At 38.3% G+C, this 22960-nt stretch overlaps 1 protein-coding gene across 2 annotated transcripts in view; it reads left to right on the top strand.

Moving 5' to 3' along the window:
* The window catches only part of MACO1 (macoilin 1), a 65209-nt gene extending 42846 nt beyond the window's left edge, over positions 1 to 22363 (top strand). For both annotated transcript variants that reach the window (XM_088140941.1, XM_088140940.1), the window contains exons 7-11: positions 12571 to 12729; positions 14607 to 14789; positions 16106 to 16226; positions 18366 to 18540; positions 21258 to 22363. In XM_088140941.1, the coding sequence (XP_087997067.1) occupies positions 12571 to 12729; positions 14607 to 14789; positions 16106 to 16226; positions 18366 to 18540; positions 21258 to 21460 (841 nt within the window). In that variant the 3' untranslated portion in view covers positions 21461 to 22363. The remainder of the gene's footprint in view (positions 1 to 12570; positions 12730 to 14606; positions 14790 to 16105; positions 16227 to 18365; positions 18541 to 21257) is intronic.
* Positions 22364 to 22960: the final 597 nt, after the last annotated feature.

Genomic DNA, 22960 nt, shown 5'->3' with positions numbered 1-22960 from the left:
ATTTGGCCTTTTAAAGAAGAAAATTGAAGCTGTTCTCACCATCATAGTTGACACTCCTATGGACCTGTGACATATATGCAGCCCTACGAATTGGTGCATTGACATGCTGAGCTCTTCCAGATTGTTTGTGCATTTCAGTGGCAGAAGGGAGGCCAGGGTTACCATCACAAATAATAATTAGGTGCCCTCAAGGGCCAAGGAGCATCTGAGGACTTCTGTATTTTAAAAGCTCGTATTCCAAACCCTGTAGTAAATGATGGTGGGACTTAGACTATACCTGAGTCGTATTTAATCAGAGATGAGCATCACTGAATTTACTGGGGCTTTCTGTGTATTGATTATGTACCCCCAAGTTGATAACCACATAGACCTTTCCAGGATGACCTGTCTCCAACCTGGCTGTTCAGGTCTTCCAGTGGTGCACCCATTGCCACTAAGCAACTTCATCTACCTGCTGCTGGTTGTCCTCTTCTTTTCTTCCCACCTTTCCCAATATTAAAGATTTCTCAAGGGAGCTGATCTTCTCAAATTATGTACAAAATATGATAATTTGAGCCTGATCATTTGTGCCTTGAATGAGAACTCTGTTGATTTGTTCCATGATCCATTTTCCTTATATACTAGGTTTTTTTTCTTTAATGATGCCAGATAGTGTAAATTCTATTCTTTAAAAAAACCCTAAATTAAATCCTTGAGATTTTATATCTTTATTATTTAGTTTTCCATTTATTTGATTAAAACTTGGTTTTAATTAGATTTTCCTTTATATAATTGTAGCAGATAATGCAGTAGTGATAGAAGGACCCATAGAATGTGGTTTTATCTAATAATCCATTTCATTTTAAGATACTTGTGCCTTATAAGCAGCAATAATATACACAGCAGAAACAAATACGTAATGACTAAAACATTTCTAAACTGAGCATGGTCCCAGGAAACAGTTAAAAATTGCCTTCAAGCACACTTTGCATAGCTTTTAAAAGCATATTATGTGAACAGTACAGTATTTACTTTTTGTATTCTCAGGGAAAAAAATCAACCGAGGGCCAAACTATACATTATACACAAATACTTCATTCTTTCCTATCCTGAAATATTTTCCCCCTCCTCATTTCAGATGCATGTTTTGAAAAGGGAAGAAGTCTATTGGTGTTATAGGCAAACCAAGAAAATTGCTGTCCCTGCCTGTTTTGCTGGTTGCTGTTATTAAAACATTTTGTTGAACGGTACAAGCTGGCAACCTCCTAGCTGCAGCTCCCTTGCTTCAGTCACAAATTAAAGCAGGTCTTATGCAAATTGCTCTTATCTTAGTACCCATCTTTATTGGAGGAACTATAAGAATTACTTTAAAATATGGGTGAACAGCTTTGAGCAATTGAAATAGGGTTACGTATTAAAATCAGATTCCCATGTTTATTTTGAGTGTCACTTTTGCGGGGGGGGGGGGAGAGATAGTGTCTTTTGAATGTGCATTTCAGGATTTCTGTAGCCCAGTAAATATTGGCTATGTCCATTCAGTTGTCTGCTGCTCTGTAAATCATGATTTAGGAAGCCTTGGAGGAATACTCTTTGTAAAGAGATCATCTTCATTTTCTCCAATTTCATGCTGGAGCTGGGGTTACTGAAGAACTCTGACTTAATGTTTACTGGATTATTATCCCCTTTTGTTAATATTAAACCCAAATTCTCCTGTTTGAACATAATGAAGACTGGCTAAATTCAAAAGAGGGTTTACATACTAAAGCTGGCATTTTATAGTCAGAGGTGAACCTGCCACTAATCCATGGCATCGTATATGCAAAATATCAGGTGACAGTCAGCTGAATTATAATTATTACATTTTCTCTTTATTGATATTCAGGTATGCTTGAATACAGTATGAATCTTTTTAAAAAGAATTATTTAAGCATACATAATAAAATTACAGGTCTCATAAGTTAATATTTGACTCTGAAATATGTGCAGTTGTGTCAAGGGCAACTGCGATTGAGTATCAAATGCTGAAGAGTAAGCCACAGCTTCTGGAAGCTTTTGGAGAAGAACATGGGCTAGATGAGTGCTTTATATCAGTAGTACTTCACAATACATCAGTTGGTAGAAATGCCACAATTTGGAAAGCATTGGATACATGGGTGTTGGCTTGATCCAACAAAGTAGCTCTTGGATATAATAAGATATTTAAAGAGCACATATGCTAGAATGTTGTTCTACAGAGAGTTACTATATCAAAAAAAATCTGGCATTCCATGGAGGGTAGACTTATTAAAGGCTTTTTTACATGACAAGTTAAATTAATAATCTGGGAATGAGTATAAATTTATACAATTTGGTAGGTAGGTAGTATTAAGAGATAGTCATATCTCTTAATACTACATTATGAAAATTGGTTTCCTTCAAAAATAGTTTAAATTAATTTATCTTTAGAACAATTGTGTGCTATGCATTTTGTGCTTTTCATACTTCAATATTGCATAAATCTGCTGTAACATATCCTAACTTAGATGTGGGCATCCTGAGACTGTAGACTGCAAGAGTCCCCTATGCTGAACTTTGCACTTGCTGTTCCTGCTCCTATTGCTATTGTTGTTGTTATAAATAAAGGGTGAGAATGGTCAGGAGGCCTCTCGGAGGCAAGTGGCTTCCATTCTCACCCTCAACACTCCACCACCCAAACCAGAAAAAAAGAGGCAAAAAAAAAATCAGACATGCCCTGACATCATCATCATATTACCAAAATGTGTTCCTTGACCCTCTGGAAGGCTGAATTATAGTTCCTAAACCTCACATCTTACTCATTGCTGTCCTGTTAGATGAAATTCCTCCCATTAGGTTAGAAATATGAACAAGAGGCTGATGACCAGCATGAGTGTTTGGATGAGCAAATCGTTTATTTCAGTCTTGCAAAATAAAAGTGTATATTGTTCTGTCATCTTAAAAATGGTAAATGCCTAGAAATTTGAAATAATTTTTTCAGTATTAAGCAAGTGATTTCATATAAGAATGGATGGCAATAGTTTTGAGGGCCACTTTTTAATTTGTTAGGGTTAGGGTTATGATTAGGGTTGTCAAAATTTGAAATAATGCCGGAGAAGATTTATGTCTTTCATAATGAAAATGCTAGTTCTTCCAGCCTTTTATATTATTTAGAAATATGATGTGGATTGTATGTGTTTGGCTTTGCCTTCAAAGTTCAATTATTACAGCTTCTGGGATAAGAATGCTTTGAAGTTTAGAGCCATGAAAATGGGGAATGGGGTAACCTGTGGGATTTGGGATATGTCTGAAGGACAAAACATTCTTGGTGGATCTTCTTGTGAATTCCTGGTTTGAGGTTTTCTCCAAGTGTTCTGAGGAGTGGTTTCCAAGCTAATCATGCAACCCATTAAGTTTTTTTGACTGACCTGAGCTTTTAATAGAATATTTTGTATATATATTATGATTCCACATTAAATCTAATCACCATAAAGAAAACTTAAGTAATTTTTATAGTAATGTCTCTTGCTTGAACTTGAAGGCTAGCAGGCTGAGATTCAAGGGCACAGTTCCTGAATAAAGTAACTTCATTATAGATACTAGAAAAACCATAATAGAACAGAAAACCAATAACTGCCAACTATTATTATTAAGTGATAGATGTGGGTATGTGTGTGTTTTTCCAGGTTCAAATCTTAGATCTCTTTATCCCTCCTGTGCATTCCAACAGATCTGTTAATTTCTCAATGGGAGGTAGTTGATATCTGCATTGTTATCATAACAGACCTGTCTGATATCAGGGTCTTGGTATCTGACCTTGGTCCTCCTAGCCACCACAGTGGTAGTGGCTACAATTTTATGTGATGAATGTTCCCTGTTAGTTCTGTCATTCATCTAGTTATTTATTACTAGCATGTCTGTGCTGCTCTGGGTTGAAATAAAGGAGCTTATGCTAGTTCAGGGGTCCATAAACTCTTCAGCTCATCAACCCCTTCATGAAGTTTCAGATTGTTCATCGACCCCCAAAAATTTATTATACAAAAATAATTTAATAAATACTACTTTAACTAATAGTACTATAAATAATAACAACAACAACATCAACCCCTTGAATAGTCCCATTGACCTTTGGGGGTTGATATTGACCACTTTGGGGAACCCTATGCTAGCTGAAGGTTTGCAGACTCATGGTCTCTATCTAGAGGCTGGCAATTCAGACATGGGAATTGCCTTATTATCAATCACAGTCCCTGAGGTTGCTATGGATTGAATGTTGCAGGTGTTGCTATCAGAATAATCACAGTGCAGTAACACTCCCATTACGGCCAGTAATGGATGTGCTGCAGAATGAGATAATTATTTGATCTTTTTTAATATGCATGATGCTTCAAAATGTATGTAAAACATTTATAATAATCATTTTAGTTGCTTGGACACTCTGATGATAACAGTAACTGTCCAGTAATGATTTCCTAGCACATTATTTAAATCTTCTTTCTTCCTCAAACTTAAACCCCAAACATGTAATTTCCTACGTTTGATGTGAGTGTTGTTATCCTTTCTACCTGCCTTAGCTTTTCTGACCCCAAATTAAGAAGCACTACCTTTTTTGAAGTCTACCTATACATTAAGTAATATTCAACATAGGGTCCTGATATGTGAGATTACAGCTCCCATAATTCTCAGCCACCACTTGATAGTTCTGCTCTGTTATCAGGATCCCGACTCATGAAAGCCAACATCCAGTGGTGTATATGCAGGTTTTTTTCCTGCAAACTTTTACATTGAATGCACAGATGTCTCAGAGAGATAGACATCATTTTGTTGGAAAGCCAGGTTTAATTGAGGTGCTACACTTTTAATAATATCTGAGATTAATAGAATCTTCCTTGAGTCCAGTTCCTGGTAACTATGTGCACACCTCTATATATCTTTCTTGGCAATGCCATTGAAGTGTTTGCCATTGTCTTCTCCTGAGATATTTTCAGAATTCCCATTTTAGTGTATAGCTCTGGGATTGCCTTACTGTTCTCTAATCCAAATACAACCACATGTGATGCTGCTTAATTTTTTCAAGATTGGCTATTGCTATCCCCTGCTGTGATTAATGAGTACCTGAACAGAGCTACAATTTCTTAATTTATCATACTTTATGGAGTGGCTTTTTAAGTTACAATGGGAGAGGAGACCATGTGCTTCAAAAAAAAAAAAAAAAAAAGCAGTATAAGAATTAAATACTCATATGCAAATAAATGCCAAGCTTCTAATATTGCTTCATTTGAATTTGAAAGAGCATCTTCATTTATCTGCTATATTTGTAGACTGCCTTTCAGCTGTGCAATAAAAATAAACTAAAACAATTCACAGTAAAAACAATTCAAAATATAAAAATACATTTAGATTTTTTATATCATAATTTTATTAAAAATTACAATTGCAACAATAAAACTAATACAAACTAAAATAGAAAAGAATAAAAAAATAGATGTAGAAGAGAAAAAAAGAAAAAAACATAATGTAGCAAAGAAAAAGAAAAGAAATATATAATGACTTCCCCTTTCATCACAAGTACAAACAATTTTAGTAATTTATCACCTTCTCTTAAAATACAACAAATGATCTCTTCTTCCCATATCCCATCTCTTATCTATAAACAAAAGCCTCATCATTTCAGTCCTGATGTCAGCAAAAGTCCATTAAGGGTTACCAGAGATAACAACATATCTATTTTAACCTTGATTAAATAAACCAACTTTATATTCCTTCCTTTTACTTCTACCAATCTTGATTTTTAGACCCTTCAAATAATGTCCTAGAATTTGATTTCTTTTCATTTTTTCTTTGTCCTTCTCACAAAATTCTTCAAAGCTTTAACAAACCTCTTTTGTAAATTCCAATATAGGAAAATTATCCCGGTCACTCTCTTGGTTTGTTATTTGTTTATCCTTTTTAATTATTAAGACATCAGCCGGTTTATTGTATGTCCAGTGTAACATCTTTTTCCATGTCATTCTTGTAGCCTGTTATTTTTAAATCACTTTCAGATCAGTCTCAATCTTATCAGGTAAAACTTGTTTCTCTTCCATAACATATTTTAAACATAGTCTATCTATTGAGGCAGACAGTCTTAAAATTAACTTCAGATTTAAGTGTTCTTCTCTTTTAATTGTAATCTTTAGTTCCTTCTGGTTCCCTCTAGTGTCCAACCTTCAAAGTCTCATCCTATCTTTTTTTTTTAAAGAGAATTCAAAGCCAAAGGATTTTCCCACAGGAAGGATTCTTATAATTAATTCCAAAATCTTATTTCAAATACATCTGGACCTTTAGTCCATTTGTAACTTTCCAAAATCAAAGTTTTAATCACCCTTTTGCTACTTATTCCAAAATATTTTTTTAAGTCCTTAAACTTGTATTTAAAACTTAGTTCGCTAAGGATTGAAAACTCACGCAGTGCTGTAAAACATGTTGATCCAAAGGTAACAGCTGAAAAGCAGTTAACAAGCAATTTCCAAAAGTGATTAGAAAAGGATACAAACCCAGTGTTCTTCTGAATGCACCAACCACAGTTTGAGCAAAAAGATAGCTATTGCCTCCTCTCCCAGAGCTCTAAACCCACTGGAGCCTGCTGTCTTGCAGTCTCCTCATGGAATTACAAACTTGTGGGCTATCTTAAGTCCTCTCCTTGTCCAGAGAGGAATTACAAAGAGCCAGTCCACTTGCCAGCTCTTCATTCCGCTGTGGTTGTCGGCTCCGCTTTTCACAGAACCATCTTCAGTCCATTTCTTCCCCATTCTCTAAATGTAAGTATACATTTAGAGATGAATAGATAAAGTGTCTAACCACAAATTGTAACCACAGTAGGACAATTAAAATAGATTGCCAGAAGAAGCAAAATAAAAGCAAAAAACCTCTTCATCTAATTGCTGGTACCACAATGAAATAGATCAGTTTACTTTCTCCTATAAAAAGGGGAAGGGAAACTGTGCCTTTTGAGTTACAAAACATAGGAGCAGCATTTCTGTTAACCATCTTTAGAGTTAGGAAACAATGCACTTAATACAGACTTTCCCAATTTGAATATTCTGGTTACAGTACTTGGAATGCATTGATCAAAAGTGCCAGCTCCCTACCTTACAGGTCCACATACAGTGGGGCAAAAAAGTATTTAGTCAGCCACCAGTTGTGCAAGTTCTCCCACTTAAAAAGATGAGAGAGGCCTGTAATTTTCATCATAGGTATACCTCAACTTTGAGAGACAAAATGGGGAAAAAATCCAGAAAATCACATTGTCTGATTTGTAAAGAATTTATTTGCAAATCATGGTGGAAAATAAGTATTTGGTCACCTACAAACAAGCAAGATGTCTGGCTCTCACAGACCTGTAACTACTTCTTTAAGAGGCTCCACTGTCCTCCACTCGTTACCTGTAGTAATGGCACCTGTTTGACCTTGTTATCAGTATAAAAGACACCTGTCCACAACCTCAAACAGTCACACTCCAAACTCCACTATGGCCAAGACCAAAGAGCTGTCGAAGGACACCAGAAACAAAATTGTAGACCTGCACCAGGCTGGGAAGACTGAATCTGCAATAGGCAAGCAGCTTGGTGTGAAAAAATCAACTGTGGGAGCAATAATTAGAAAATGGAAGACATACAAGACCACTGATAATCTCCCTCGATCTGGGGCTCCATGCAAGACCTCACCCTGTGGGGTCAAAATGATCACAAGAACAGTGAGCAAAAATCCCAGAACCACACCGGGGGACCTAGTGAATGACCTGCAGAGAGCTGGGACCAAAGTAACAAAGGCTACCATCAGTAACACACTATGCCGCCAGGGACTCAAATCCTGCAGTGCCAGACATGTCCCCCTGCTTAAGCCAGTACATGTCCGGGCCCGTCTGAAGTTTGCTAGAGAGCATTTGGATGATCCAGAAGAGGATTGGGAGAATGTCATATGGTCAGATGAAACCAAAGTAGAACGTTTTGGTCTAAACTCAACTTGTTATGTTTGGAGGAGAGAGAATGCTGAGTTGCATCCAAAGAACACCATACCTACTGTGAAGCATGGGGGTGGAAACATCATGCTTTGGGGCTGTTTTTCTGCAAAGGGACCAGGACGACTGATCCGTGTAAAGGAAAGAATGAATGGGGCCATGTATCGTGAGATTTTGAGTGAACACCTCCTTCCATCAACAAGGGCATTGAAGATGAAACGTGGCTGGGTCTTTCAGCATGACAATGAACTCAAACACACCGCCCAGGCAACGAAGGAGTGGCTTCGTAAGAAGCATTTCAAGGTCCTGGAGTGGCCTAGCCAGTCTCCAGATCTCAACCCCATGGAAAACCTTTGGAGGGAGTTGAAAGTCTGTGTTGCCCAGCGACAGCCCCAAAACATCACTGCTCTAGAGGAGATCTGCATGGAGGAATGGGCCAAAATACCAGCAACAGTGTGTGAAAACCTTGTGAAGACTTACAGAAAACGTTTGACCTCTGTCATTGCCAACAAAGGATATATAACAAAGTATTGAGATGAACTTTTGATATTGACCAAATACTTATTTTCCACCATGATTTGCAAATAAATTCTTTAAAAATCAGACAATGTGATTTTCTGGATTTTTTTCCCCATTTTGTCTCTCATAGTTGAGGTATACCTATGATGAAAATTACAGGCCTCTCTCATCTTTCTAAGTGGGAGAACTTGCACAATTGGTGGCTGACTAAATACTTTTTTGCCCCACTGTATCTGCTTAGCTTTCATAAGCCAGCTGTAATGTATGGATTTATTTCCAGTTTCAGTTCAAAACATGGGGTATGACTTACCAAGCCCTAAATAGCTTTAGAGCAGGCTATTTGAAAGACTGCATTCTGAACTTAAAGATCTTTAAAAGAAGCCCTCTTGATCTTGCAGCATAAGAGACAAGGTTGGTGTGAATGTAAGAAATGAGCTTGCAAGCTTTGGAATTCCCTGCCAAGGCTGGCCAGGCTAGCTTCCCTGCCACTCTTCCTTTTAGCTGAAAGAGGCATTTAAGATTTAAGTTATTTTGTCTGCTGATCATTTTCATTCAGTTCGGTTTTCTTTTCTTTTTCTTTTCTCTTTTTATTAATACGATTTCAATTGTGTTTTAACTATGTTTAATCAAATTGATTTGTTCATTATCCTTCTGCTCTATATTTTTATTGTTAGATGCTTTGACATTTTTGGTAGAAAAAATTGATTGATACGCTACTATTATGTTAATTTGCAAAACTCTAACTGGTTTTAAATCCACAGCATCTTAACATGAAACAAGTGTTTTTATTTCTAAATATGACATACAACAGATGGTGTCTGGTCAGGAAAGATTAAAATTAAACCTCTTAAATTGCAATGCAATTTATTTCTTGCAGAGTCTCTCTGAGTAACTATGAGGATGGGAGGGAAGGAGGGAGAGAAATATAGACAATTGTATTGTAGATCTAAAATAAGCGTCTTTATTTACCAGATAAGTCAGTCTGAGTCAGTGTATAATAGGGTGTACATTGCTGGCAGCTGGATGGTTGTCCTAACATTTCTTTAAAAAGTAATGCGATTTGAGTGCGTTTATCTCTTCCACACTAGCAAGAGTGGTGAATATTCTGGATGAAGTTTTTATATATGGGATTGCCTTTCCAGATATTATGCTATTGGGAAGAGAATTTGAGTCTGTGTGACAAATACACTTATATGTGATGCTTTTGGAACAATAAGTGTGTGCGCCATTGCAACAGGTGGTTGGTGTTGACAATATTGAAACTGGAGAACCTACTTTAAAGATCATGTGTACACAGCCAAGTTCTCTGGATTAGAGAGACAATTTTGTGGGAGAAGTGTAATGTGCATTAATCTTCACTGTGTGCTTTCCATGCTACTGAAGAAGACTGAGGATCTTTTGGTGTAGTAATGTTGTTTATGACGTAGCTGATTAAAGCCTAACAGAGATCTAGTTGTTGACATTGCCATGCAGGAAAAGGAAGTCTGAAGCTGAAAAGACAGAATTACAGTAGGAACATGGACCATAAGCAGGAAAGCTCAACATCGTGAAAGATTAAATGAGTTGACTACACATTGACATCTTAAGCATCAGCAAATTGAAAGGGACTGAAAATAGCACACTTTCAATCAAAAGATCATACTGTTTACTATTGGGAAACAAAAAACAAAAAAGGAATAGCATTGCATCCATAGTCAGGAGGGATATAGCAAACACAGTACTTGGATACAGTGCAGTCAATAACCAAATAATACAAATTAGACTTCATAGATCATCCTTTAATATGGCAGTTTTCCAAGTATATGCTTCAACTGGGATACAGAATAAGAGCAGATTAACAAGTTTGAGGGTCAAATTCAATCTGAAATCAGTAGAACATACAAGCAAGATGTCCTGTTTATGGTTGGAGACTGGAATGCAAAAGTTGAAAATAGGAAGAAGATGTAGTTGGATTGTACGAAGCAAGAGAATGACTTACCAGCTTCTGCAATCCAATTATTTCTTCGTTATTAACACATTCTTCAAACAACCAAAACAATGCCAATATACATGGACATTACCAGATAGAGCACACAAAAATCAAGTTGTTTATATTATTGATACAAAAAAGTGAAAGAGCACAGTCGTAACAGCAAAGATGTGGAACAGCAAAGGCTACTCACGTGTAATTCTAAGTCAAGCTAAAGCAGAACAACAAAGCCAATCAGTTTCCACAATATGATCCTGAGCATACATCTACCCTTTTCAAGGAAAGCATCAGGAATTACTGGGAAGTCATGAACCTCATTTATAGGGAACTAGAGGAATTGTGAACCGAAAGCAAAGAAGTTGTTAAGGATGAACAGGTGTGAAAAGAGAAACCTATACACAGGACAGGAAGCCACATCTGGATTGTCATGGCAAAACAGATTGTCTCCAAGTCGATAAAGGAGTGAGATAAGGCTGTGCATTCTCTCCTTATATATTCATCCTATATGCTGCATATATATTGGGGGGGCTGGATTGGGAAAAATTGCAAGAAGATAAAATTGGAAGAAGAAACATCAATAATCTGTGTTCTGCTGGTGACAATACTCTGACAGCTGAAAATGCAAATGATCTGCAAGCTCTAGTAATGGAAGTCAAGGAACACAATGAAAAAAATGGGTCTATAATTAAATATAAAGAAAACCAAACAAGTACAGCAGTTAGCCCCATAATAGGCAATGAAGATATTGAAGTGGTGGACCGCTTCTGCCTTTTAGGATTGACTATCAACAGTAAAGGAACAAGGAGTCAAGAAACATGGCATAGACTAGCCTTTGAAGGGCAGCAGTGCAGCCCTTGGGAAAAATAAGCTGTGTCATCTCTGTCCTTACAAAGGTCAGAATCATGGAGGCCATGTTTTTTTTTTCCTGTGGTGCTATGGAAGTGAAAGTTAAACTTTGAAGATGCAAGATGAAAAAAACTATTGATACTTTTCAACTTCAGTGTTGGAGAAGATTTCTGAGAACAGTATGGATAGCCAAGAAGACAAATGTGTCACAGAAAAATTTAGAGCTCATTCAAGAGGTCAGCAGGTCTCTTTATGGTAGACAAAATCAAGAAACAGATTCCACAAGAAGTCTAGAAGTTTTTTGATACAGGCTATAATAACGGAATCTTGCAAGCCTGATTGTGCTTTACCTCCCCTTCTATTATATCCCCATGGATCAAGGAGGAGCCCGCCTGAGTCTCTTTTAAATACTATCCTGTTTCTCAAGATTAAGGAATATTTTATCCCTCCTTGCTTATATAACAGTTCCCTCAAGGTCATCTCCCTGACTCTCTACAAGACCACTCAAATTATTATATTTTGGACACATGCAAAAACCCAGCTTCCTTGGTCCCTAATGCTGGGAAAGATGGAAGGAAAGAGAAGAAGAGAAGCAGCAAAGCAGTGGCAATGGGTGCACCATTGAGAGACCTAAAAAGCTAGGTTATCCTGGAGAAGATCTATCCATGCAGTCACTAGGAATCGACACCAGCTTGATGACACATAATCATCACTAATCATGTGTCTTCCCTAACATGAAGCTTGTAGTGAGGCTCATTTCCCACTTAGCTTCAGAAGCTCTGTGCCACAAAGCATTACTTGGATGCCAGAAAGTGGGCAACCTATTGGTGGTCAGACCACATGCAAAGCAGTCCGTGTTTTTAGAACTATGTTAAACCTTTTAGAACATACTTTACAGGTGATGTGTCTCAACATGTTGAGAATCCATGCTACCAATTTTTGGAAGTTATGATCTAATTTGCCATTCAAATGACAGTCTACTCCTTAGCATACTTTATTTGGGATAGGAGCATGGATTTGCAACAGTTGCAATAGATCATATATGAAACATAGCATACCAGTGGATTTCAGCAAAAAATTGAAATCAAAGACTGCAAAGAGAAAGGGAAAGAAGAAATGGTAGAAAGTCACTCCTACCCTTAGTACTGTTTTTTGTTTTACTTTTTAAGGAAAAATCTGTTACAGAAGTCTGAACATTGAGAGATGATAATTCTCAGTCCTTATTAGTAAATACTGTAAAAGGCACTTCTGTTCTTTGTGCTAGGTTGGAACAAGATATTAAGAAGTTAAAGGCTGATCTACAGGCAAGCAGGCAAATTGAACAAGAGCTGCGTAGCCAGATCAGTTCTCTGACTAGCACAGAGCGGGGGATCCGATCGGAAATTGGACAGCTCCGACAAGAAAATGAGCTGCTTCAGAATAAGTAAGTGTACCCATCTATCCCCTAATCTCACAATATATATCAGGGTTTTTTTATGCTGCTGCTTTTTACTCTTACATTTTTGTTCTGCAGGGGGGACAAAAGCATTTTTAAGAATCTTGATCTTGTCAAAATTAAGTGCTTTTGAGCTTCATCCCTTTTGGTCAGAAAGATTAAAGCTCTCTCTCACTTTATGTTTTCCTGACTGCCCTGTGGTCCTCAAGTGGGAAGCTAATGCATAAGCTTTAAAAGTCTTAATGGCTGAGATTTCTGTATTGAAGGAATATGAACTGAATACTCGAGAGTTCTTTCAGAGATAAGAGCACTACACTAATTAGGGATGGATTCCCAGTGATCTGAACAAATGCACTTTGAGCATATGAAAAGTGAGTCTGATTCTTTTTCAGAATGATACTTGATTCAATTAGAAAGTAAAAGTTCAAACTTGGTTAGCAGCAACATTCGCCAAAATTTAGCTCTGCTGCAATATGGATTTTTTTTGCAAGATGCAAACATTCTCTTTCTCTTGAAATCCCTTGAATTCTATGCTAAATTGCTTAGAATATACAAACCTAATCCAAATCAACAGTGAATGTTTGGATAATCATTCACTCATTTCGTGAATGTACGTATGCATCTTGGTTAGGTCCCTTTGTGCCTTGAGCCCCCATTTTTCTTGACAGGCCTCTAACTCTCTAGCAAATGGACTTGAATGAGTGAGAAGCCACCCCATCCATCTACATCCCTCCCCTCAACCCCCTTTTCTGAGCCTTTCTAGTGCTGCTCTCGCTGAAAGGGAATTAAAAAAAAGAATTGGTTGTATTCCTCAGCAAGCCCAATGCAAGCACAACATCCATGTTATGACAACAGAACCATCAAATAATTCAGGCCAATTAAAATGTGTGCTTGGGCTTATCACCTATGTAAAAGGCTTGCAGGACAGATGATTCATGTATACTGAATCAGTTATAATCACATATGTGTGTGGTTATCTCCACCTCTTAGCTAAGGCCCTAGACCTTTTTAGTTGTTTCTCAGTGCAATAAATAGATAATGACATCCTAGCAGTATTATTAGTGAGAAAGGACTTTTAAGCCATTGGTGTCAGTGCAAAAGTCTGAACCAAAACTTTCCTGACAGCTTGATAAATAGCTGTCCAGCCTCTGCTTGAATACATCCAGCAGATAGCCTTCTCTCTTTCTTCTAAGTCACTGATGTCACCATTGACTTGCTTTTTTAACTGTTAGACAGTTCTTCCAAGTCCATTCCTGAAAAGTGCATTGTAATTTTGGGTTTGAATGTGTTCAGAGTTGAGGAAGTTTTTGCACAGCAGTAATATCACATTGTTCATGTCATCATGCAAAATCTCTCTTTTTTTTTAAAGCATCTCTGAAAAAGTGATGCATGTCAGAATTTGAACACCAGAAATTTCAACCTCAATCAGATGAAAGAGGTTGAGATTCTGACTGCTTTGTCCAAAAGAGAAGTTCTATAAGTGTCAGGCCTAGCCCAAGGAACTCCAAGAGACAATGGAAATTCAGTCCAGTTATGTTTATTAGCTACAACCTCTAGCAAGAATCTTCCCAGACTGAAACCCCAGCTCCCAAAGTCAGCCAGCCACAACAGTGTGAATTCCTCAGGGAGGTGCCAGTCTCATCCTCTTGTTCCTCCCACGCTCTTCTGGGGAGCTAAGAAAATGTTTATCTCCCTGAGCCTGGCCTTCATAATTCCATTCCATCACAATAAGTGGTCAGTAATTCAGGATAGACATAAGGAAACGGGACCTATTATAAAGCAGCTTTATTCAAAGCCAGTTGGTTGGGTGGGTGGTTTTCTTCCCATTTTACAGACAAATATTACATCTTTCCCCCTTTTTTCAGACTACATAATGCTGTACAAATGAAACAAAAAGATAAGCAGACCATTGGCCAATTGGAGAAAAAACTAAAAGCAGAGCAAGAGGCACGAACCTTTGTAGAAAAGCAGTTGATGGAAGAAAAAAAAAGGAAGAAGTTGGAGGAAGCAACAGCTGCTCGGGCTGTTGCATTTGCCGCTGCTACCAGGTACTTGGTTCCCGCTGCTTCATTTCTTCTAGACCAGTGTTTTTCAACCCTGGCAACTTTCACATGTATTTAAGATGTATAATGTATGTAAGATGTATGAACTTTAAGATGTATGAAATTCCCAGAATTTCCCAGCAGCAGAGCTGAAGTCCACGCATCTTAAAGTTGCCAAGTTTGAAAAACACTGGTCTAGGCCCAAAGATGTGAAAGGAAAGAATGGTGAAAAAAGAGTTAGTAATTTGTCAAACATTTGCCAAAAAGTCATTAACAGTAAGAAACACTCACCGTCCCACCTTTCTTCAATTAATATTTTGACCACCTGTCATGATCAAATTAGCCAGTTATATACAAGTTCAGGAAAAACACCACTAAGTGGTTGAAAAACTGATGACTGTGTTTCAGAATTGCAAATTTCCCGATCATATTTGTCTTTATTCACCATTTACAATAATTCGGTAATTTTTTTAAAGGAAGCATTCAGTTACATGATATAGGACCAAGGTTTTGTGATGTTTCATGCAATTCATTTGTATCTGATTTATGATGTATACAAGTGTTTATGCAATAATATAAAAATTACATTCCAAGAAAATAACATTCTGGCTTATAGCATTTCAGGCTGCATGTTGGGTTTATATTTGGGGGGGGTCTCTACTGTGAAAGAATAAAACTACTTTGAGTTAATAAAATAGTAACACTCAGCTGATGTGACCTTTCTGACACGTTAGTCTTTTGTGTGCTCAGAGCATGTCTTCTCAGGGAGCCTCCAAATGTGCAAAGTCCTACAGAATCTGAAGTTGAACTATCCAGAACATGTTTTATTACAATATAGGAGAGCTTATAAACTTACTCTCGTATTAATGACAGAGATTGGATGAATCCAGAGTGGGTATGCAAATGATTTAATCTGAACATATCTGATGCAGAGTTTTTTCAGTCACTGGTGAAATGTGAAAAAAAATACATGTGCACATTTAGAGTCTTCCTTTGCAGCATTTTCTATCCCAGAACTTAAAAGAAACTGAGAAGGGAAGTTTACAAGCATTGGATAAATGCATGCAAAAATTCCCCTTCTCCTGTTCTTCAGAGAACAGTTTCTGATTTTTAGGGAACAAAACCTCATTTTAGAAGCCTACAGCTGCAAAGAGGGTTATATGGTTCACAATCATGTTTTGTTTTGCACTGCTGTATTATAAAAAGAGCCTATACAACTGTGTCCTTTTCTCCACACGTCTTGCTATTTTAATGCTTATGAAAGTAGCAGTAACCCAAACTGAAAGTTTTCCCTCTTCTGTCTTTCTCATTTTGCTTGATAGAGGAGAATGCACTGAGACATTACGAAATCGCATCAGAGACCTGGAGACAGAGTGCAAAAAGCTAACTATTGATATAAAGCTGAAAGAAGATCAGATACGAGATCTAGAAATGAAAGTTCAGGTAAGGGGAAAGTAACAAAACTTTCTATGACGCTGTCTCTCAGCCAATATTCCAGGGTTACCTTGTAAATTTAGTAAAACATTTGCTAAGTGCAAGGTTTTTGGCATGAAAGGTATACACAGAGCTACACTTTCTTCTGTTATTCTAAATCAGCTTCTTCAGGTGGGCTACAGTTCCATCATTCCAGTGAGATTGGTCATGCTGGAAATGATGGAAGCTATAGTCAACAGATTCGCAGGGTGCCAGTCTGGGGAAGAGAGATTTAATCTGAAAGCTGTTTTTTCTTTGCATTGCCCTTTCCTGCAGGAATATGTGCTTACCTGAGAAACATCTCTTAACACACACACACCCTTGTTTGAGTAGTAACAATCTGCAAATGAGGTCTAATGAATTTCCTTAAAGTTCTGATTAATTTAAAAATTAATCCAGTCCAGAAAGTTTTATTGATACATGTTCCAAAAATAAAGGTTAAGTTCACAAAATATGTTTAGCCAAAACAAAGAAACTACATCCTGCTTTATCATGATGGGTGAACCTTGCCTAAGTAGATAGCTTGGTGGGAGCAAGCTATCTACTAGAGTTGACACCATAATTGTGGAAGAATGTGTAAACTGTGCTTAAGAAAAACAAAAACTTTACAAATATTTTCAGATTCTGGAGCCCATAGTTTATAAGCCTTATGACAGTTTCACATTTTTGATGAGGCAGCATTTCCAGGGGAGAATGAGGGAGGGAAGGTTAACAATTTACCTTATTTACTGAGGACTGTGAAAACAAAACAAGCAAAGTGTTAAGTTAGGGAGCAGGGAGACTCAGGTTGTAGTCCTCCCTTAGGAGCAGAAGCTGGCTGGGTGATCTTGACCCACTCATTCCTTCTCAGCCCAAATCAGCATCAGGATCTGTGACAAGCTGGCTGAGAAACAAAACCCCTTGTTGCATCTTGCATTGATAGCTTTGTTGTAAGAACTAGGCGAGTGCAATGCAAGAACAAACGGACTGTGGGAGACCAACTGGGGATTGTGAATGTTGTCCAGCAGATCTGGATGACACTAGGTTGGAACAGGCAGCTATTAAGCGTACTTGAACAAATAGTCGTCATATTTACTTTCCCGGTCATTAAAAAAAAAGTCCACTTTATTCAGAGTCTTCAATTTAAACAGAATTGCCGGGGGGGGGGTCTATAACTGTTTTTGGAATCCTTTTTTCGTTTGTATTTTGTTGAGAATTTAACATCCTATAAATTTCCAGTGAAATATCTTTACTTTTTGAAAGTTCTCCTTATGTCCCATAGTAGAACCAGTCAAGCTAGCTTTCCTAGGGCCCATGTAGGAGGGAAATCATAATAGCCACCATCATGAATGATTTTGAAGTGAGATTAAAGACATTTCTGGACAATAAGGCTACTAACCATGTTGATATGCTAACCGTAGAATTTACCTGAATAATATTTTTTGGGAAACATGCATCGAGGGCTCTGCTTATCTCCCCCATGTAGGCTTCTCAGAGGCATTCTAGTTGTCCACTGTGGGTGACAAGATGTGGTCTGAATGAGCAGGATTTTTATGTTTTTACTGTAACACAGAACCTGAGAAACACAGATCAATGTGTGCCTTGTGAACTATAGGCTAATACATTTGCCCACCCAAAGCCAACATCTGGTGCTTTGACATTGCTATTGATGTTTCAGTGGTAACTAGAGGAATATATCATAATCTTTTCAAAGCCCTTACAAAGAGTAGGCAAAGAAATAATATTACTACACCTACACATTTCCATTTCCAAGCCATCTAAGTTACTTTTGTATTCAAATATGGCCTAAATGTGAGCGTGTGTAAAGCTGGACTCCTGGTGACTACACAGATGTTGTTTTCTTGGCAACAGTATAATTGTGGTTTGCACTTGCCTTCTTTTCTAAGATTTTGTTTACCTTTCCAATCTAGTCTGTAACCCTGATTAACCTTTTCAGGATTTATCTGACTATATCAAATAACATGCTAGTTTCCAAGTCAAGGTATTCCCAAGTGACCAGAGCCCACGTGTTTCCCCAGTTTTTTCCCCTCAGTCCATAATTTCTTCTCTCCCTTGAATCTCATAATAATGACTATGTTTGTAACAATCCTGCTTTAATTCATTTGAAAGGAATTGCGGAAATACAAGGAGAATGAAAAGGATACAGAGGTATTAATGTCGGCCCTTTCAGCCATGCAGGATAAGACGCAGCACTTAGAGAACAGCCTGAGTGCAGAGACAAGGATCAAACTGGACCTGTTCTCTGCATTAGGAGATGCAAAAAGACAGCTTGAGATAGCCCAAGGTAAGTGAGTCCCTGGGCTGAGTGGTAGTAAATCTGGGGGTGCCTTTGGTGCACGCTAAGACCCAAAGTACAGGTAGTCCTCATTTAGCGACCACGATTGAGGCCAGCAACTCGGTTGTTAAGCAAAGCAGTCACTAAGTGAAACCACAACTGTGCTTACAATCTTACTTCAGCTTTCCTTTGCTTTACCGACCTGCGAAGGTTGTAAATGCAAGGATTTTCATCACCATTGTAACTGTGAATAGTCACTAAATGAGTCAGTCTTAAAATGGGGACTACCTGTAATCCATGTGCAAACTTCCATCACACTTTGAATATCACAGTGTGATACATGATGGCATTTCCTTGTGTTTTCAAAGCCTGTTCTGGAAAGTTTTCATTGGGAAAAATTGGCAAGGAAAGATCCCTGTGCACGTGGCCCTTTGGCTCTTGATTGCTGAAAATAACTTTGAAATTGCCCCTGATAGGATATATGGAACTCTCACAGCAACCTTTCCTGACCATTTTCTCTCATCTACTTAGAACCCTTTTTTTTCCTCTGTTTAACATTTTTTTGAGCATTTGGCTCAAGGAGAAATCTCTCATCATCAGTGTTTCTCAACCTTGACAACTTGAAGATGTGTGGACCAACTCCCAGAATTCCCCAGCCAGCCATGCTCATTGTGCTGCATTTTTCTGTACACAAACCTCAGTAGCTGCCCAGTGCTGGTGTAGGGTTTAGTTGTAACTGACAATAACTCAGTGGTTCATCTAATTATCTTTTGTTACGAAAGTCAACCATAATCATGAGAGTGTCAGTTAAAACTGGGTAGAGTATGGACAGTTGGTTTGGAAAATTGAAAATAGTGGCGGTGCTTTTTCTGAAGGGAAATGAGATGGCCAGATAATCCTAATCAAATTAAGCATCCCTTGCTATAAAGGTGGGCAACAGTAACCAAAGAGAGCTCCCTCTTAGCCCATTTTTGCAGCCCCTCATAGTCTCCAACACTGTACAGACAGTCCTCTACTTACGAACAGGTTACGTTCCAAGAGGCTGTTCATAAGTCCATTCTGTTCATAAGTCCAACCAAGTATGAAACGCTCAGCCTCCCAACGTGCGATGGTGCTGCCAAGCGTATGTATGCGGTGTGCCATAAACTAACCCTTTCCTGTATTGTCGAAGGCTTTCACGGCCGGCATACGATGGCTGGTGTGGGTCTTCCGGGCTGTGTGGCCGTGGTCTTGAAGTTTTGTTTCCTAACGTTTCACCAGCACCTGTGACCGGCATCTTCAGAGTGCAGGAGCACAGACAGGAGCAGTTCTCTCTGTGCCCAGGATGATGTGACCCTTTTGTGGGTATTTATAGAGATCTGTGGGGGGGGGAAGGAAGGGGGGGATTGGGGGTGTGTGGGTGGGGTTGGGTTACTGAGTGGCTGCCTTCAGACCACGGCCACACAGCCCGGAAGACCCACACCAGCTAACCCTTTCCTGCCTTCTCCTGCCTTCTGGGACCTTCTGGGTTGGAGTTGTGAACAGGTTTGTTTGTATCGGCGAAAGTTCGTAACTCTAAAGTTTGTAAGTAGAGGACTGTCTGTACTGCCAAAACTCAATTGCGAAAGTGTGACTTTGGATAGCAGAGTTTTTTTCTCTCTCTTGTTGGACCATTTAAATGGGGAAATTGGAGGTTTGGTATATCTGTTTTCTGTTCTCCTTTTGTTTAAAAAAAAGCACCAACCCTAAAAGCAGGGAGAGAAGGATGGGAATTTCAGTCTTGGCTATTTGAGTAAGCTCAGTAAAGAATAATGGGGGGGGGTAGGGAAGAGAGTGCAAGCACGAGCCAGAAAAAGTGATGGCAGAGAGGAAGTTGCAGTGTTTGTTCTTTTGCGTTCTGAGGATGGCAGCAAGCAGTGCTAGAAAACAGATCATTAAGTTTTATTAGATCCTAAAATGCAATTCGAAGTGTGGACATTGCAAAAATGCAGTATTAAGAAATTACGAGCTCAGGCCCAGCTGGAATCCCTCATGTTCTGAGCAAAACAAAATGCTGAGAAAAGAGAAAAATACTACACTAAACTGTTCTTAAATAGATGAATTGTATCCCTAACTCTGTGGCTATTGTTGTGTTTTCAGACTTTAAGAACGCTATTTTTAGTGCAGGTTTCTATAGCTGGCGTAAAAGGAATATTGGTGCCACAGTATAGCAGAAGCAAACCTTTCTGCATCCCTTTCTCTCTCTCTTTCCCCCTAGAAAATATTGCTGAGGAGAACAGCCTTTTTGGGTGAAAACCTTTGCAAAATCAATTTCCCCTCCATTTCGCTTCTCAGTTCCACTTCTGACTTTTGCTGGGTGCTGTGAACTGCCACTTTATCCAGCAGAGGGTGCACAAAGCTAACGGAGGAATTGTCTTTCTTGAGTGATACCAGTATAGATCCCTGGATTTAGATATTTGTTTTTCATTGATACGCTATAACCCTCTCCTTAACGTGCCTTTTACCATTATAATTTTTTTTACCATCTATCTGGTCCAGGGTTTTTTTTTACAGGGAATGGTTAAAAAAAGTCAAGATGTGACAGTGCAGTTGAAGCTCCCCCTGTTGGCTGTGTGTTGTGTGTGCCGGTGGAGCTTCAGTTGCGCTGTCGCAGCCACTCCCTTGACTTTTTTGACTATAGACGCCCCTGAGTAGTCCTTTCCGTGTCTTAAAGTGAGCTATTTTTTTTCTTCCTTTCCTTTTTGCAGGGCAAATAATTCAGAAAGATCAGGAAATCAAGGACCTAAAACAGAAGATAGCAGAAGTTATGGCAGTCATGCCCAGCATAACGTACACTGCAGCCACCAGCACGCTGAGTCCTGTTTCCCCACATTATTCTTCCAAATTTGTGGAGACCAGCCCTTCTGGACTTGATCCCAATGCCTCAGTTTATCAACCCCTGAAGAAGTAAGGGCCAACTTTCCACCTGTCGCACCGAAGGCATCACACAGAAAAATCTCTTGCAGTCAAGATGAAATTTGTATGGTGTGAAACTGTACTGATTTATTGTTTAAAAATAAAAATAAAAAAAGGGAAGTGGGGGGCCCAACACCAAGGTTTGACTCAAACTGCCCATCAGTTTTTTCTTGTAAATTTTTAGAAAAATTCACAAAACTTTACAATTTTTTTCTTGGCCAACGCATTAAGGGAAAAAGAACCCACAATTCTTGGTTTTCAAATTCTGCTTCTCTTCGTTAGTTAAAATGAATACACTTACACACGCATAAATGTATTGCTGCAAAGTTTCCTCTTGAAACTATAAAAAATAGCAGCTCTGCTTGATTTTAAACCCTTTTTTTTTTCATTTAAATATAATGAAGCCAAAATGGCAAATTAAAAATTGCAGGGAATAATGATGGAAATTCTTTAGTGTTTTGGTTTTTCTTTTAATGGTGAAAGGGTTTGTAGTCAAACAAAGCTTGGATAGAGGATGGTGAGGTGGGGTTGGGTGGGAGGAAGCATGTGCAGAAAATCCATTTGCTTACCCCACTAAGGATCAAATATGTAATAAAAGGGCATCATTTTTTGAAGGAAGGCAATAAACACATGACAGTAACATATTCTTAGTAGTTGTGTGAAGATTCCCATCAGTGTGGTTAATCACTTGAAAGATGCTAACGGAAACACCTTGAGAAGCAAAGACATGTCAAGAGGAAACTTGATAATTTAAGAATTATCTCTCTTCCCCCCTCCCTTTTTGCTCTCATCTAGCCTAAAAAATAAAGCTCGTTTTACAGAGTCTACTGCAGGTCGTCAATATAATTCGGATGTAATCTGTGGTTACATCTCTTTTTTTTTTCTCCCCATTTTTGGGTACAAAATCCAACAGTGTTTCCCATGATGAGGATATGCTGTAGCTCACTAGTAACGGAGGGAGTATTCTAGTAAAAGCAGAACGGTGCAACGTACGGTATTCCAGAGACTGTCCGACTGGTTCATAAAGGGGGCAGTTTGGGTGTTTTGGTTTGCTTTATTTTTTTAAAGTCGAATTTCAATTACGCTTTCTATCATCCTGTGTTTGACAGTTTAATTTCAATGAGACTGGACTAAATCTCAGCTGTTGTGCCAAGGAGTTTTTTTTTAAGATTTTTTAAAAAAGAAACTCATAAAATTGCACAAAGATTTCAGTTTAAATGTATATTGTGCATTGGTAGGAAAGTGTGTTGCACTGGCGACTTTTGAAGTGTTTAAGGTTTGAGTGTGGGCGGGCGGGGCAGTGGGGCAGGGATTCAAAATTGTATTAGTAACTAGCAAAATTATTAAAAAAAGAAATCAATCCATTATGATTTTGCAAACATGCAGTGGACTCTGGAAGGACAAAGTTCTTCTTTAAAACAACACTTTTTAAATTGGCAGGTTTGCCTTGTTTAAAAAAAATTAAGTAGGACAAGCAAGTCAATAAAAATATGAG

This window comes from Python bivittatus, unplaced genomic scaffold, assembly GCF_059951505.1.
Source record: "Python bivittatus isolate LINGU-HERP-01145 unplaced genomic scaffold, Pbiv_v1 ctg000250_np1212, whole genome shotgun sequence".
Taxonomy (NCBI): domain Eukaryota; kingdom Metazoa; phylum Chordata; class Lepidosauria; order Squamata; family Pythonidae; genus Python; species Python bivittatus.
Note: the sequence above shows the minus strand (reverse complement) of the source record. Positions and strands in the feature narration are given on the sequence as shown.